General features: G+C 43.2%; 2 protein-coding genes across 5 annotated transcripts; one reads left to right on the top strand and one right to left on the bottom strand.

Annotated features, from left to right (window-relative positions):
- Positions 1-56: 56 nt before the first annotated feature.
- mkrn2os.1 (MKRN2 opposite strand, tandem duplicate 1) lies at positions 57-2,780 on the bottom strand. 2 transcript variants are annotated; one of them, XM_061218840.1, is made up of 4 exons: positions 2,433-2,780; positions 2,121-2,167; positions 1,758-1,920; positions 57-652 (listed from the first exon to the last, which is right to left on the bottom strand). In XM_061218840.1, exons 1-4 carry the CDS (start codon positions 2,744-2,746, stop codon positions 427-429), a joined length of 750 nt encoding a protein of 249 aa, XP_061074824.1. In that variant the 5' UTR covers positions 2,747-2,780; the 3' UTR covers positions 57-426. The 2 variants fall into 2 exon arrangements, with proteins under 2 accessions (XP_061074824.1, XP_061074825.1); XM_061218841.1 differs by having other exon boundaries at positions 2,121-2,205; positions 2,433-2,629.
- Positions 2,768-16,678, top strand: mkrn2 (makorin, ring finger protein, 2). 3 transcript variants are annotated; one of them, XM_061218838.1, is made up of 8 exons: positions 2,768-2,943; positions 4,700-4,828; positions 6,278-6,432; positions 6,800-7,119; positions 7,680-7,894; positions 9,339-9,449; positions 13,592-13,736; positions 15,239-16,678. In XM_061218838.1, exons 2-8 carry the CDS (start codon positions 4,740-4,742, stop codon positions 15,398-15,400), a joined length of 1,197 nt encoding a protein of 398 aa, XP_061074822.1. In that variant the 5' UTR covers positions 2,768-2,943; positions 4,700-4,739; the 3' UTR covers positions 15,401-16,678. The 3 variants fall into 3 exon arrangements, with proteins under 3 accessions (XP_061074822.1, XP_061074821.1, XP_061074823.1); XM_061218837.1 differs by lacking the exon at positions 2,768-2,943 and adding an exon at positions 3,852-3,951; XM_061218839.1 differs by lacking the exon at positions 2,768-2,943 and adding an exon at positions 4,105-4,126.
- Positions 16,679-17,290: the final 612 nt, after the last annotated feature.

The following is a 17,290-nucleotide window of genomic DNA, read 5'->3' as shown; positions in this document are numbered from 1 at the left end:
TTTTATCAGTGAAAATGTGATGCAAGTGACAAGGGTGCACAAAGCCATGGAAGCCATTTCCATTTCACAGAGATTTTAGAGAAGGCAATTCCAATTTTTAGCAGACACAAACTTGCTATGAGATGTTTATAATGTGTACCATTTTAAGAGCACATGGATATTCTGTTGATATTCTGTTGAGTTTTGAGGCAGTCATTACTTATTAATAACAAAATAGACATTATTACATTTTACTGCCAGATGCTCTTATCCATTGAAAATTCCATAATATTATTTTATACAGTTGGACATACACTGAAGCACTTCTGGTTATGTACCTTACTCCAAGGGTACAGTGCCCAGCCCTACTGTACCTGGGAGTTAAACCTGTAACTTCTAGGTTCCAAGCCCATTTCCCCAATCATTGCATTCCACTGCCACACAAACTCATAGCTTCTCATTTCTGCATGTGTCTGCTACATAAAAGCCATGCTTTGAAACCTCTTGGTAGGTTTTTATATATTTGGATGCCATCTTAATTCTTGGAAGGACAAATTTTCCTGTGAATTCATCTCTTGTAAGAAGCCGTTGACCCTCAATGGCTCGCATGTGGTTTATAAAGGAGAGGGCAAAACCATAGCATCTGGAGCCAAATTCTCTCTCTTCACAAAATCTGGAAAACACAGAATCATTGTAAATCTAATAATCTCTCTTGACAAAAAACTGCAACTTCTTTAATCCCTTTATGTTGATATTTTAGTCCCACACAATACTTGAGAACATGTTAATCACATTGCATACTTCTTTTTTTTTTTAAAAGAAGCTCTTTCTTCATTCATACTTCTTTGACAAAATGCTTAATGAAAGCAAAATTAAAATAGAAACATCTTTATTCCATAAAGGATCCATATACACTCTGTGAGCACAGGTATTTATTATACTTATTCTTTAGACTTATTAAGTCCTCTGCTGCTGTAGCTTATCCACTTAAGAGGTTTGTCTGTTGTGTGTTCAGAGAAGCTCTTCTGCATACCACTGTTGTAATGCATGGTTATTTGCGTTACTGTCACCTTCCTGTCAGCTTTGACCAGTCTGGCCCTCTGACCTCTCTCATTAACAACCTGTTTTTGCCCGCAGAACTGCCGCTCACTGGATGTTTTTTGTTTTTTTACACTATTCTCTGCAACCTCTAGAAACTGCTGTGCATGAAAATCCCAGGGGATCAGCAGTTTCTGAGATACTAAAACCACCCTGTCTGGCACCAACAATCATTCCATGGTCAAAGTCACTTGGATCACATTTCTTCCCCATTCTGACATTTGGTCTGAAAAACAGCTGAACCTCTTGACTACGTCTGCATGCCTTTCTGCATTTAGTTGCTGCCATATTATTGGCTGATTAAATATTTGCATTAACCAACTGGTGTACAGGTCTACCTAATAAAGTGATCACTGAGTGTATACAGGACACATCACATGAAAGAGGTGACACGGTCTGTGTTTACAACACAACAGCTAACACCATGGGCCTGATTTACTAAGACCTTTTGCATGTGCAAAACCTTTTAGCACACAAAAAATGTGTACCACAACCAATTGGCACAAAACATACCAGTTCTTTGTTTTGTATGTGCTGGTAAAACAGGCCCTATGTCTAAAACTCCAAGTCTAGATCTACAACATTATGTGGTGTACACAATGGCTGAGTTATCTGTTAATCCATGTTAAACAACTGCTAGATGAATACTTATGAATATGAATTATAAGGTTTAAAGATACCTCTGTGATGTCCAGGAGTCCGTTGAGGAGAACTGCTCTAGTTCCCTGTGCCACTGCTCCTTCAGGCTGTTCCTGTCAGGCTGGACCAGTGGCACGCTGATGCACTGCTCCCATCCACAGTCATCCCGTCTAATCCCTGCCAATGTGTAGTTATATACCAGACCTGCATAATGAACAGATCCTGTAAACAGCACAGTGACAACCCGCAATTCTGTCATCATGTACCTCTAATGTTTCCAATTCCAAGATCTGCCCTCTCAGTAGGGCTATATAAAATAAATAAATTGCAGCGTATTCTATGAGTTAATATCATTATAGACACACAGCATTATAGACAGGCTACTAGATAGATTCAAACTGCACCTTTAGAGTCTGTTATCCCAATATGCAGCTCAGAGTCATCATCTTCGCTGTAAACATACATGGAAGTCATAGTCACAATGCAAACCTAACGAAGTACAAAGTCAAACGTTAAAAACGTAACATTCACCTTAAGTAGATTAAGAACGTGTTAAAAGGCGAAATACACTTTCCAATAAAGGTCAATCTGAGAGTTTGTAGAGCTGTTAAGATCATAGCTTGATTTTATATTACAATGAACTGGAATACTTGCTTTTTAATATGCTTCTATAGCTATTGCAAACTACAGTATACTAACGTTATAATAAAACCCACCTGATGTGCAAGGGTCCGTGCATGGATCCTATATTGAACGCGCATGGAACATTGTGGCCATTTGTAAATGGACAGGGAATACTTACAGGTGCTTCGAGAAGGTTAAACTTCAATCGCCCAAAACAAACAGGACAATGTAACGAACCTGATTCCTGTTCAAGATGTTCGATCTTGAATGAACGAGATGAATGTTCGTTGCGTTCGCAACAATCAGAAAAACAATATATATATTTATTGCAGTGGTAGTATTTTATTAATGTTCTGTCCATTAGGGAAGTGGAAGGGGAAGAAATTAACCCGCACACATTGGCCATATGCGCAAGTGTTTGAGGGTGGAGCCGCGGAGCTCACAGAACTGTGCTGTGGTGAAGCTGCCGGGACTTGTTAAGTTCCAGGAAGAAGTCTGCAAACCGCAAGTTCTACATTAATTAAGTAGGCTATGGCATAACAGAACAATAACAGCCAATAGTAAGCTACAGTAGTCTACATGAAAACGATTGTGATCCAAAAGGTAAAACTACTATTTGTCCGAGTACGAATGAGCTACCCGCAGGGGGCGCTTTGGTACAAAAATAGCCTACTATTTTGGGACACAATATTAGCCTATATCGCCAAAATGTCATTACCTTCGTTAGAAGAAAAATAGTATACCCTCATTGATAATGGATATGGCAGTTTGCTACGGAAATTATGCTTATACATTTTTTGGAGTTAAAGTTTAATTCGTATGTGTCCCTATAATGTAACGGCACATAGAAACAAACGTGCCTGCACATTTCATAAACGTTTTAATAAAGATTACTCAATTGAATTTCAAATGCCAACGAATTCAGCTCTATACCATAACAGCAAGCCTGTGCTCTTCAGCACATGGACTTGCTAGTGTGATAATTGTGCTGTTTAATTATTGCATACCGACTGAAATATTTGGTAGAATTAAGGCACATTAATAAATTATTCTTCCTACAAGTGTATGTGTGTGTGTGTGTGTGTGTGTGTGTGTGTGTGTGTGTGTGTGTGTGTGTGTGTGTGTGTTTTATGAGTCTGATAGTTTATTGTAATTATATAATTAAATATTGTAATTATATATATGGTTCGTTCTAGTTTGAAAATGTTACAATTTCCACGAGAGCAATTAATTTTATGAATATGAAGCCTTCCTAATATATCTCTCATTTTCTGTAAATATATAAATTGATTATATATAGCATAGGGTCACTGATCATTCGTATTCCTTCAAGCTTTTTTGCAACTTCTATTACATTATTGGCAGCAACTTAGGTTCCGGTAGTTCAATGACATGTCTTACCAAAAATATTTAGTCTAATGACTATCTCGATGGTAAATGACCACGTTATTTCTACAACGGTTGGCGCTTTATTACCCGGAACCTTTGGTACGTCGAATGGGATTGTTAGGGGGTGATAGTTCAAGATTGCACCCAAAAGTGGCAAGAGGAAGATAAATACGGTTACTCTAATGGACGAAGAAAAATGACCACAAAGCAAGTCACTTGCAGGTAGATGACGGTTATGTATAAAAAGCAAACTTGGCTAGCCAGCACCAAATCATACAATTATTTAATAGTTCGCCGATAGGTCATCAGCAGCTTCATTCAATTAATTAGACTTAGGCTAGCTGGATATTCTTAGCTTAATATACTAGCTACCTACATTTTAGAAATTGTTAGCTAGGTAACTAGCAATTCACTCACATTAACGTCTCTCTGGCAAATGCTTATGAAATCTAGTTGTTGGCTAATCATCGCTAGCTCGATAGGTTCTTTTTGCAGTTGGATTGCTTGCTATCTACGTTACCTAGCCAAATGTCTAGCCTGCATGTTCTAGTCCTAGGCTGGGTCATACCTTAGTAGCAACATGTCACAGCTTACGTTCGCTGTCTACTGTTACTCGAACGTGAGCCAGATGTTTAGCTTTCCATTACTAGGAAACCATGTTGCTTATGTTATCGTTAACAATAGCTTCGTGAAATTGGTGGGCGAAAGCATAACGCCAGTGACCACGCAGTGGATATAATAGCTCGCTTTTTGAGCTATAAGTACATCAGTTTCGTGGGGGTAAATTGTGTCTAATATTATAGAACATAATAATTACCAGACGCCCATTGGTTGGCTAGCTAGCTCATTTACAATATCCTAATATAGTTCTTGCCATCTTAACTAGCGCTTGCTTGCTAATATACAGGAAACGCAGTCTTCTGTAAATATTGTGTCTATCACGTGACCGCATTTGTTTTTCCTTTGATAGGTATTTCCTGCATGGAGTTTGTCGCGAGGGAAGCAGGTGTATGTTTTCTCATGATCTGAGCACAAGCAAGCCATCTACAATCTGCAAGTTCTACCAGAAAGGCTTGTGCGCCTATGGTGATCGCTGCCGGTGAGATCCCTTCCTTTCCCGTTATACACGAATTCTTCTGTCAGCTTTATCATGTCGTCTATGTACTTTAAACTGATATGCACCCAAACATACGAGTTATTCCCTTGGTCTTACAATTATACAGTGGGCACCATAATTCGTTGGACAGTGGCACATTTTTTGTTATTTTGGTTCTGTACTCTGGTACTGAGTTTGAAAGGGTACAAGGACAATGAGGCTGAAGTGCAGACTGTCAGCTTTGAGGGTATTGTCATCCATATTGGATGAACCATTTATAAATTATAGAACCTTTTGTATATACACGTTTTACATGCTACAGCACTGTAGTGATTTCTTACAGGAGGCAAATAATGTAATCATATGGAAAGACACTTAATAGGTTTAGACAACGTGTGTAATTTACAGATTTCCAAACTTGATCACTGGCCGAGGAGTTCACTAGCCGGCTTGGAAGTAGACTATTGCTGCAGCCACAAACTGCACAAAGTTTAGCCTTACTTCTAGCTAGCTAATAAGGCAAATGTGCGGGTCATAAATGTTATCCGTTTCTGATCAGTAGGATGCCTATGCAATTTTGAAGATCAGAAAGATCTACTACACACACCCTCGCCGGTTTATAGTTTTGGATTATCTGGTTCTTTCACTTTTAGAAACAGATTGGGATTACATTATCTTTAATCAAATTTGTTTAGCATGAAGACTTTGCTACACAAATAGAAATCACATTGATGCCCACAGAGCCAGTGGCTATACAGGCTGGCACAGCAGGCACACCAATCCCCTTGAAAAGCACTTTGTCTACTCGCTCATTTGAAGGGCATCCTTGCGTAGTTAGTGCTGGTCACACACAAGTTTTGCCACGGTGGAGATGCGGTTTGGTGACTGCTTAATGAAAAGCCATCCGACTTTGATAACTTGGTTACCATTTTCCCTAGAGAACAGGCTGATGTTCAATTTTCGCTGCCAGAACTATAGGCTACGTAGTTACATTATTCAGCATCATCACAATATGAAAAATAGGATCTTACATTGGACAAGAACATTGTCTACACAGGCACATTTCCCAGCAATCTGCATATCAGAAATGAGGACAGTACTGCTTTCAGTGTGAATTTAATATGTCTGTAGTTTGGGGCAGAAGGGACAGAGCACTACATATCTGGCCCTGTTTCAATGTAGGGACATAAACATTGGGGGGGACAGATAAGGCTTTCTCAGATATTGGAGGGATGCATCCCCTGTGGAAATGACACATATTCTAATGTTATGGATTCGGTGGTGCCTTTGAGTTGGGGAGCTGACAGAAAGGATGATTGGGGGGGCAATGGGCAATAGGCTCTAGGGGGGGCTAAAGCCTCCGAAAAGAGTCTAACTGGCACTGTTTTTCATAATGTACATTTTAGCACATTATGCTTTCTCCGTATGATAAACGTGAAATATCACTTGTAGGTATGACCACATTAAGCCGTCAGCTGGGCGGGGTGCAGGTGTGCCGGTGGAGCATTCTATCCGGGACAGCGCGGCCCCTGCTGCTGCCACAGGAAACTGCCCCCCAGCCGGCTCGGGCCGGAGAGGCAAGAAGCCCCTGGTCCTGAGAGACAGAGGTGAGTGACACAGAGAGGTTACTGACTCTTTCTGTCCCTGTCACGGCTCCCTATTTACATTACGGCCTACCTGGTCTGCTCAGCTGGCTGACATTTTCTGAAAAATGGTCAGAGAAAGGAAATCAATATACTTTTATAAAATGGAAGAAGAAACTGATATTGTGCTTAGATAATGCTGTATCTGTAAACATCCCACTAGGTGGCAGGACTGCTTCATTTAATTGTGGAGCAATTCAGCTTGAAGGCAGCAGCGATGTCACACATCTTAATTTAACAATGCCATGTCCATGTACAACTGGGAAGTTGCATCTCTGACCTGTTGGTGGTTTTTGACCTTTGACCCGTACGGTGGTTGTGTTTGCCTCAGCCCTGGGAGGCGCTTGTGAGGGACGCTCTCTGCCGTACACTGGAGAGGGAGCGGAGCTCCAGGAGCCAGAGTGCTGGGAGTACAGGGACGAGGCCTCTCAGGCCAAGCCTCACTCCTACCTGGATGCCATCAGGACCGGCCTGGAGAGCTCTGCGGCCGGGCCCTCCTTCCCCAGCGGGCCCCAGCTCTGTCCCTACGCTGCTGCAGGCCAGTGTCACTACGGCAACAGCTGCTCTTATCTCCACGGAGACATGTGTGAGATCTGCAGGCTGCAGGTGCTGCACCCTCATGACCCAGAGCAGAGGAGAGCACACGAGAAGGTGAGGAGAGGGAGGGAGAGAGGTGGTGGGGAGGGAGGGGGAGAGGTGGCGGGGAGGGAGGGGGAGAGGGAGAGGGGTGGGGAGAGAGGGAGAGAGGGAGAGGGGGTGGGGAGGCAAGGTTGGTGTACTCCGATATCAGAGTGCTTCCCTTGGGTGATTGTGTACAATGCAATACAGGCCATGGCCCAACCAGGTAATGGGTTTTCCGGTCAGCAGAGTGTACCCTGCCCTAGCAGACTGTGTGACTGGGTGCCTGCGGTCTGCCTGCATTGACTGTTGTGCAGTCCTCTGAAGTCAGCTGGTATAATAATAATAATAAAGAAAATAATTTTGTGGCAGACATTTCAAAGTTTATAATTTTTGCACTTTGAGCGATGGTTCCATTTTCCCCAGATTGAAATCCGACGATACCTTTGTGCATTCCTTTTAAAGCTGAGTCACGTACATCGCTTTTAAAGCGCTCTCAGGTTCTCCCAGGCTGTGGGCCTCCATTAGTGCTCACAGAGCGGGCGGTTGGGGGCGGGGCAGACGCTGACCCCTCGGCTCTTCCTCCCGCTCAGATGTGCATGATGGCGTTCGAGGTGGACATGGAGAAGGCGTTCGCGGCGCAGCACAGCCAGGACAAGGTGTGCAGCATCTGCATGGAGGTGGTGTACGAGAAGGCCGTGCCCTCCGAGCGCCGCTTCGGCATCCTGTCCAGCTGCTGCCACACCTACTGCCTCAGCTGCATCCGCCAGTGGCGCTGCGCCAAGCAGTTCGACAACAAGATCATCAAGTGAGTGCCTCCCGGCGCCTCCATGTGTCTCCCTGCGCCTCCCTGTGCCTCCCTGCACCTCCATGTGTCTCCCTGCACCTCCCGGTGCCTCCCTGAGCCTCCCTGTGCCTCCCTGCACCTCCCTGCGTCTCCCTGTGCCTCCCTGTGTCACCCTGTGCCTCCCTGTGTCTCCCTGTGCCTCCCTGTGTCTCCCTGTGCCTCCCTGAGCCTCCCTGCACCTCCATGCGTCTCCCTGCGCCTCCCTGTGCCGCCTTGTGCCTCCCTGCACCTCCCTGTGTCTCCCTGTGCCTCCCTGTGTCTCCCTGCGCCTCCCTGTGTCTCCCTGCGCCTCCCTGTGCCTTCAGAGCACAGAGGGCCAAGGAGGGGATCGGGCTGGGTTCACTGTGCAAACTGCTGGGGGGTTGCTTTAGACATATGAACCCCCAAATGTCCATTGTCAAGCTGTGACTGTATGTCAGAAACCTCTGTAAATGATTAAAATGTCTTTAATGTCACACAGAGAAACTGTCTGGGCCAATTGAAGACATGCTCTAAAATGTAATTGATATATACAGTGGGGTCCAAAGTTGAGACCACAAGTGAAAATGCTTCTATTTTGCATTCTTTTTTAATTTAGTACAAACCTTTTCATTATACATGATATTATCAGCATGATTTGAGTGAAAATTTCCATACATTTCTGAATTTCTTAGTATTGGTATGTCCCCCTTTTGCTTTAATGGCAACATGCACTCGAGCTGGCATGGACTCCACCAATTTGTGCAAAACCTGATGATCCATGTTATCCCAGCATTATTTGATGTTCCAAAGAGCATCTTGGGATGTTACTGAATGCTTGGCTTTTGTCAGTCTTCAAGTGCCCCCATAAATGTTCAATGAGGTTGAGGTCAGGTGATTGTGGATTGTGCAGCACTCCTTGCTCTTCTTTGGTCTTCGAGTAGGTCTTCCAGGATTACAATGTGGTCTCATTACAATTTCAATGTGCTCTCAGACTTTTGGATCCCACTGTATATGTATTAAAATTCAAGGAAGTGAACTGTCCTTTAAAAGAAATTGTATCACTCATCCAGCCTGGGGTTGTGGAGCAGTAGTGCCCTCCTCTGGGCATTCACTGTCTCGCTGCACCACGTTTACCCCTGCACCTGCCTGACTCACCCCCAGCTGGTGGGCCAGGGAGCGGAGAGCGGTGGCTACTGACTGCACATGAAGGTGGCAACAGTCACACCAGTCAGCTGGTCAGAACCAAGCTGGGAGAAACATGAAAATGAGGGTTTCAGATGATGAACTTGGGTGTCTGAATGTGTCCACTGAAGCAGAGGCGGCTCCTCTAACACCACACGGAGCTTCGATGGTGGGGATTCTGCTGTGTGGGAGAACATGCTCTAGTGAGCTGAGAGTAGAGGAGGCTTGCTGTGCGAGGCTCACTCCTGCCCTGTGTGCCCAGGTCGTGCCCGGAGTGTCGCGTGGTCTCGGAGTTTGTCATCCCCAGTGTGTACTGGGTGGAGGACCAGCAGGAGAAGAATCGGCTCATTGAGGAATTCAAAACTGGAGTCAGGTCAGAACAACTGACGGACATATGCTGTTTGTCATTTTGTAATTTATTTGTTACTTTTACGATGGGTGGAATACTCTGTAACTGATTCCCACAGTTATGTGTGCTTTGGTCTTCACAGTTCAGGCATTTTATAAATTTCAGAATTTTAGGAAAGTTTATGTGGAGTTTGGAGATGTTTATGTGCCTCTGTCTGTATAATTTTTATATCAGGCAACAAATACTCTGAAATGACTAGTGATCAGGGTATGTTGTCGAAGTAATTTCACATTGTGTGTGTGTGTGTGCGCGCGTGTGAAAGGGAATGAGTATCCATTGATTGACTTATAGTTGCAGACTGAATGTCTGAACTGTTCAGTGAAACTGTGTTACTCCTCAGTGTGTTTTTGTATGTGTATTATTTGTGTGTGTGTGTGTGTGTGTGTGTGTGTGTGTGCGCGCGCGTGCGTGCGTGTGCGCGCGCATGCATGCATTTGTGTTTCCCTGGCTTTGCCCTCTGCATTTCATTCTTCAGAGGAGTAATGAAATTGTAATGTTTTCAAAAGTCGGAAAGATTATTTACATAATTTTTTTGTTCAATATTATAATCCACAATGTCTTTGACAAGAGCTACAGAAAATATACTAATGAAGCTGTTGCACAGAACTACTACTGCTTCTCACTGTTACTTACATAACATACACACATACACACATACACACACACACACACACACACAAACACAAACACAAACACAAACACAAAGACCCAAACTGCAGGCACAGTGCATTCTGAAAGTGCCTGTTTGCAGGCTCCGCTCCTGGGTTCATGAAGGCCCAGTGCAGCAGGCTAGAGTGTGCTCAAGGTTAGCTGCCTTTCAGCTGGCCCACAGAAATAGAAACACAAAGGTCAGCAGTGGACTCCTGGCTGGGCTGCTGGGGTTGAAATGGCTGCTGTTCCATTTCTTCTTCACGCTGGTGCCTTTGAAGGCCCTTTGATACAGCTGACGCAGAGGGAAACCCCTTTCAAAACTGACTGCAAGCTTGCCATCTTTCTGCTGCTGGTTCCAGGAAGGGAAAAAAAGCTTTAAAGTCAGTTTCCTCCTCATGGAAGAGCCATATGAAAGAGATTTGTTTGGGAGGCTGTTGGCTTTGCACTCTCTGATGTGGTGATGTGGTGATGTGGCCCTCAGACCATCAAGCCTTATGAATTTCCTGTGTTGGGCTCACTTGTCTCTGTATTTGGGTCCGTTTCAGAGACAGAGAGAGCAAGACAGCCTGCCGAGTGTCAGTTATCTGTCAGTAGAAAATGACCTCTATCAATGAAATGAAACTTGTTCACTTTAGGGCTGCACGATATGAGGAAAATGTGATAACGTTGTTTAATATTGCCATGATGACATGACTTGCGATAAGTAAACAAATATTGAAGTGTGCACAGTTCAAATGCCTGTCTGCTGTAGGTACACTGAATTTAAATTATTATTATTATGTTTTAAATCCAATATGCTTTTATTGAACAAATTGCACATGAACAGTCAATCAATTTAATGGAACATAATTTAAATAAAATCCTATTTGCAGTTGCATGTTCATATCTAAATGGTGATAAATATGATATAACGTGCAGTCCTAGTTCACTTTGAAGTCAACATTGTAACTATCAATCACCTGTACTGACAGACCTCAAGCTGATCAGTACAGGTGTAGTGTTTACATGCAAATTCAGATAATCGTCCTTATTCTTGGTTACGGTCGTATTCAGAAAAGCTGTGCTTACATGCATTGTGAAATACTGTGGCTGTCTTTTGAAACAGAAAAAATGTCTCGCAGTCCCTCCAAAAATGTAGACTTTTTGAGTTTGGCGTGATGGCATGCTAGTGAGTGAATTACGACCCAATATTCCATGAAATCTAGAAGGCACAGACATTAATTTCCAGGTTGGAGATATTTCAAATATATTCCACATGATTCAGTATTGCATTTAAGAGGAATATCCCAAGTCTTATACTGGTTTCTTACTGGCTACTCATAAACTCATACTGCATACTGGTTTATTCAGGTTATGGTTATGGGAAGGGGTGTTTGCATGATCTCCTTTCCAATGTGGAATACTTGAATACTAAGTTAAACATTGGAATATTTAATTTTTTTGTCATTTGGCAGACGCTTTTAATCCAAAGCGATTTACAAGTGCATAGGTTCTTCCACAGGTTAGGCATGAAATCCATAACTGTTGTAAAATTAATTTAGTAATCTTTTTTTTTTGTGTGTGTGTGTGTGTGTGTGTGGTATTTCAGTTTTAGTATGTTTTCACTTGGCCCAAACTGTGTTTGTGCACAATGAACAGAATCTCAAGATACTTACAAACTTGTTTAAGCTTCAAAGATATTTTCATTTCTAAAGAACTGTAATGTATGTAATCTGATATTGATGTGCTCAATGGAAGAATTAACGGCACAATATAAAAATGTATATTTATGTTTATACAGGTGAATAGAAGTATGAAATTAATCTGCTCAAAATATAAGCACGAACCACTAAATGCCCCTTAGTCATTACAGAAAATTCTGTATGTATCCAAAATAGTTGGACAAATGGAACAAAAAAAATTTGCCATATGGAAAACAATGAAATAATACACCAAAAAACATGCAAGTTAAAAGTGAAAGTTAAATGCTTGTTGCATTTCCATGGCTCAGAACATACTGCCCAGTATGGCAGGAAGTGTGGTTTTACCAGGCTGATTGTGACAGCGGCCTATTTTGGAAACCCACAATGTCTGCTGGTCTTGCGTCAGTTTGATTTGAAAAGTTGCACCACAGTGCCACCGCAGCAGCAAACTTTGCATGCATCTTCAAAGTCTTGCAGGTGGGTGAGATGGCGTGCCGTGGAAGGGCTGGGGCACACTGTTTGTAACAGAAAGCCCTTTCATGCCTGGCCTGTGTAGTCCTGGACACGCGCTGACCTTTCGCTGCATTGCTCTGGGCAGCTCCTTTCCCTTTCCCTGCTCTCAGCTACATCTGCTGTGGCACAGTCTGTGTGATCCCTTTAAACCCACCGTGATCCCGTTACAGCCTGTGTGATCCTTTTAAACCCACCATAATCCCATTACGGCCTGTGCGATCCCTTTAAACCCACCGTAATCCCATTAAGGCCTGTGCGATCCCTTTAAACCCACCGTAATCCCATTACGTCCTGTGATCCCTTTAAACCTGTGATCCCATTACAGCTTGTGCGATCCCTTTAAACCCACCGTGATCCCGTTACAGCCTGTGTGATCCTTTTAAACCCACCATAATCCCATTACGGCCTGTGCGATCCCTTTAAACCCACCGTGATCCCTTTACGTCCTGTGATCCCTTTAAACCTGTGATCCCATTACAGCTTGTGCGATCCCTTTAAACCCACCGTGATCCCGTTATAGCCTGTGTGATCCCTTGAAACCCACCGTAATCCCATTACAGCCTGTGAAATCCCTTTAAACCCACCGTAATCCCATTACGGCCTGTGCGATCCCTTGAAACCCACCGTGATCCCATTACAGCCTGTGAAATCCCTTTAAACCCACCGTAATCCCATTAGGGCCTGTGTGATCCCTTTAAACCCACCGTGATCCCGTTACAGCCTGTCTGATCCCTTTAAACCCACTGTGATCCCGTTACGTCCTGTGTGATCCCTTTAAGCCTGTGATCCCATTACGGCCTGTGTGATCCCTTTAAATCCATTGTGATCCCGTTACATCCTGTGTGATCCCTTTAAACCCACTGTAATCCCTTTATGGCCTATGTGATCCCTTGAAACCTACCATGTTCCCGTTACAGCCTGTGTGGTCGGCCTTAACCAGGGTCTGACCAAGACTGCTGCTCTACATGTTTTACTATGGAAGTCCCATTCTAGATACCAACCTCCTTAGGCGTGGTGATTGGTGAAGTATCATTCAATCATGTAGGAGTGACTGGGAGGCATGTATACATGCCTTGATGTTATGTTAAAGTCCAGTGTTAATGCTTTTAATGATGAGTCATTTGTCTTTCATTGTTGGGGTGTGACTGAGGTGTAATTAGTTAAATTCCAGTGCTGGGGTGTGACTGAGGTGTAATTTGTGTTTTGGTGTTGGGGGTGTGCACTGCTATGTTGTCACCCAGCTGCTTGTGTGTCCCACAGTAAGAAGGCCTGTAAGTACTTTGATCAGGGGAGAGGGACCTGTCCGTTTGGAGGGAAGTGCTTCTACATGCACGCCTACCCTGACGGCACGCGGGCCGAGCCAGACAAACCACGCAAGCAGCTGAGCTCCGAGGGCAACGTGCGGGTGAGGACCGCCTCTCCTTCCTCACCCTGGCCCACGCCCTGTTCGTCGCCTCTCCCTGATAATCTCATCCTGGATTTGGATCTGAATTTCATGCTTTCTTGTTTATGTTTCCTTCCCTTGCTTGAAGGAACCTCCAAAATGGCAGGGTGAAATATGGCAGCCACACTAAATGGCATTTGGCCCCTATTAATGAAAAGGGAGGGGGTAATTGTGTTTCGTTGCTCCCTCTCCTTTTTCCTCCCTTACTTCCAGTAAGACGGGAATCCCTACATGCAATGCTCCACACGTGACGACCGTGTGCAGCTTTTTATTTATTTATTCTTTTGTATAGGATGAGTTTGGAAGGTTTGTGAATAATTCATGGGCACATGTTGAAGGATGGGACAAGGGATTAAGGATTGAGTTTTGAACTTTGTCAAATCCTTTAGTCTGCCCTACACGTTTTGTCTCACAAGAAATCCTCACTAAAGGTACTGTTGGACACAAATCTGCAACACAATAACAGCTCTGCACAAGTGAGAGTTTCAACAGCTTTATACAATATGCATATCGGGTCCAGCGCTTCCAAAGCGGAGAACAATGCCTTATACTTCATTACAGTTTATATACACATTCTGTTGCTGGGGAGAGTGGGGCAGTCCCTGTCTCCCTCCAGTCAGCAGTCAATACATGCACCAAGAGAAACAATTCTAAGCTCTGGGGTCAATCCAGTGTGGCCCCCTCCTTCGTGGTTAGGTGGGCTCCTGTTTTTCTGCAAGCTCGTGATCATATTTGAAACAAATTTTTCGGATTCTCTTTTCTTACCCTATGCCCTCTTCTCTTATTCATGCCCTATGATACATATTTCCTCACGTTCCTACTGGTAGACAGCTTCTCTCTGTACATTAGTAGAAGTGGGCACATATTAATGCTTTGCACAAATTACAGTTAATGCCATATGAGCTATATTTCGTGAGCCAATTAAAATTTTCCGACAGTGCCACGATTGTGTTCTTAATGAGAACAGTTGATGTGTTTTCATCATCACTTAAGATAAAGCTTGGGTACGGTTGCTATGAATTATTCATGAACCTTTCCAAAATCATCCTACGTATACGGAAAAAATTTGCAAGGGCCATTCAGTTTTTTTTTTTCCTGTAGTCTATCCTCCCAAGCAGAGCACCTGTTAAGTTCTCTTTGCACATCAGAGATTTTGTCACAAATTGGTTCACTCAAGGGAAAAGAGCAGGAGAAGAATGTGCTAACCAAATCTAGCCTTGGTCTACAGCGGCATTTGCTCTTACCCTTGGAGAGATGCATGGTGTTCCCCCATCAGCAGGCATTTCAGACCCAAGATAGCAGGTGAGGTGTGTTAACTAATCAGCTGCTCTGACTGATGGTTTAAGTGCTGAGCAATGAAAGCCTGCAGTCTCCGGGGCTCTCCAAGGGCAAGAGTGAATACCAACGGGCTTTGGGCTGGTTGAAGGGTGGCTGTAGAGTGATGCCCCCATGATGCTTTGCAGTTCCTGAACTCTGTGCGGCTGTGGGACTTCATCGAGGAGCGGGAGCACCGCGGGGGGCCACAGTACGAGGACGAGGTCAGCGAGCTGGGGGAGCTCTTCATGCAGCTGTCCGGGGCCGGGGCCGGGGCCGCAGACGAGAGGGGGGTCCCTGCCTCCTACTGAAGGGCCGGGGCCACAGACACATATCAAACGGCCGACAACCTCGGGCAATAAAACTCAGCTCTGCTCAGCTTTTCATCTCATGGGTCATTCTTCCCCCTCCCCTTTGCTGGAAAGAGAAATAGTACTGCTATATATACATTGTTTTTATATATACATGTATGAGTTCTTGCTAGTGATAAAGCTGCTGTTTTCCTGATCCGCTTTAGATGACATCTGCCAGACTAAAAAAGGTTTTTAATGAATTGAGGTCCTGCAGGCCCGTGTTTCCCAACCGGTCTGACAGAGCACATCAGGTGAGCGAAGGAGTGCTGTGTGAAGCTTTCAAAAAATAATTCACAAACAAATCCCAGTGTTTCCCATTAATTAACTCAGTTGTGGCAGCCTGCCAGTTCTCCATGTGCTTTTCACAGTCTCTTGCTAGAAGTACACACGAGATGAGAGCGGGGCTGATTTTGAGAAGGCAGTTAGACTTGATCTATTCTCTGGCTACATCATCTTGAATGTGGTTACAATTCTTCATGGATGTAGCCACTTTCTTTCCTACCAAAGTGAACCAGATTGATGCATTTGATGGCAAAATTTGACAAAATTCAAGGTCCCTTTACCACAGTTTCCAAAGATCCTGTGGGAAGCACACTCATTCACAAAAGCCAAAATAAATGCTACTAAAATGCATTTTTGCTGAATTCAACCCCAAAAGAACATTCAGGCGTACTGTTCACGTGTCGCATCAATGTATGACTCACTTTTGAGAGTGGTATGCTGTGAGATTCTGTGAAAAGGAAAGAAAAAGGTCATGCAAGGTTGACTCGTACGAAAACGGTCAATGCACCCAAAAGAATTTTAAAAACACAACTTACCAGAGTTCATTTCCCTGACATTTGCCACATGGCAGTGTTTGTAAGGAAAAAAAGTTACATTTGTTGTAACGACTGTAGTTTCCAATGTGTGAACTGAAATGTAAGGTATAAATGTTTATACGAATGCACACATTTTTTTGGAGATTGTGTCAAAGTGAATATCAATAGTATGAAATGCAGTGTTGAACTTTGTAGTCTCATTCTTTTCATGAGTGAAGAACTTTAAGTATGGCATAATGAATAACAGTAGTATGACTACACTACTATACAAACATCGTGTACTGTGGACACAACGGTTATATTGAAGACCAAAATAAATACATGACAAAAATGTCCCGTGTTTGATTGCATAATCCAAGTGTTTCCAGTGTTGCATCCAAGAATAAACTATTCACATGGTATGCTTGGCCTGAAATTACTTGGACTTTTCAGTATCTTAATGAATGTGTCATTTCTCATTTTCTATGCTACAATAGTTTGATATTATACAATAAATGAAAAGTTAATTGTATCTTATTGTAAATACAAGGGGAACACGGATTTAAATCGCTCCATTTCTTATATGGTTGTGTTGAGGTTGAAAAATGCTTTGCGATGGTTTGCCTTGAATGGTACATTCACTCCAAAACATTTTTTCAAGATGTTTTCTTCCATGTTGCAGCATCAGTGAGTGACATATTTAAGAAGTTCAGTTCTGTTCAAGAAAATGGCAGTACAACATCAGTAACCTGATGAACCACTTAGTAGTAGTAGTGATATTTCTGCATGGCAAATACTTTACTTGTAGATGTAGTAGTGTAATAGAAAAACAAGACCCAACTGTCATGACGTGCATGCTGCTTGTTCTGAGTAATTTACTCATTCATTGAAAGGGGCATATTCAAAATAATAGCAGTGTGAAGTTTGATTATAGAATTAATTCTATGAAAAAACGCGTCATTAATTGTCCTTTACGAAGGAAGAAGGGAAGGAAATGTTTCACACATTGTTATAAAATATATTTCCTTCTGAATTGCTAAGTAAAATGGGC

This window comes from Conger conger, chromosome 14 (genome assembly GCF_963514075.1).
Source record: "Conger conger chromosome 14, fConCon1.1, whole genome shotgun sequence".
Classification (NCBI taxonomy): Eukaryota; Metazoa; Chordata; class Actinopteri; order Anguilliformes; family Congridae; genus Conger; species Conger conger.
The sequence above is the reverse complement of the archived record's forward strand: the minus strand, read 5'-3'. Positions and strand labels throughout refer to the sequence as shown.

Coding starts and splice junctions, on each gene's coding strand:
- mkrn2 (XM_061218837.1), top strand. CDS start 3,926: ATGACCACAAAGCAAGTCACTTGCAG. Junction 3,952..4,699: donor ACAAAGCAAGTCACTTGCAG/GTAGATGACGGT, acceptor TTCCTTTGATAG/GTATTTCCTGCATGGAGTTT. Junction 7,120..7,679: donor AGAGGAGAGCACACGAGAAG/GTGAGGAGAGGG, acceptor CCTCCCGCTCAG/ATGTGCATGATGGCGTTCGA.
- mkrn2os.1 (XM_061218840.1), bottom strand. CDS start 2,746: ATGGCCAATGTGTGCGGGTTAATTTCTTCCCCTTCCACTTCCCTAATG. Junction 2,168..2,432: donor CACGGACCCTTGCACATCAG/GTGGGTTTTATT, acceptor GTATGTTTACAG/CGAAGATGATGACTCTGAGC. Junction 1,921..2,120: donor TGGGATAACAGACTCTAAAG/GTGCAGTTTGAA, acceptor TTCATTATGCAG/GTCTGGTATATAACTACACA.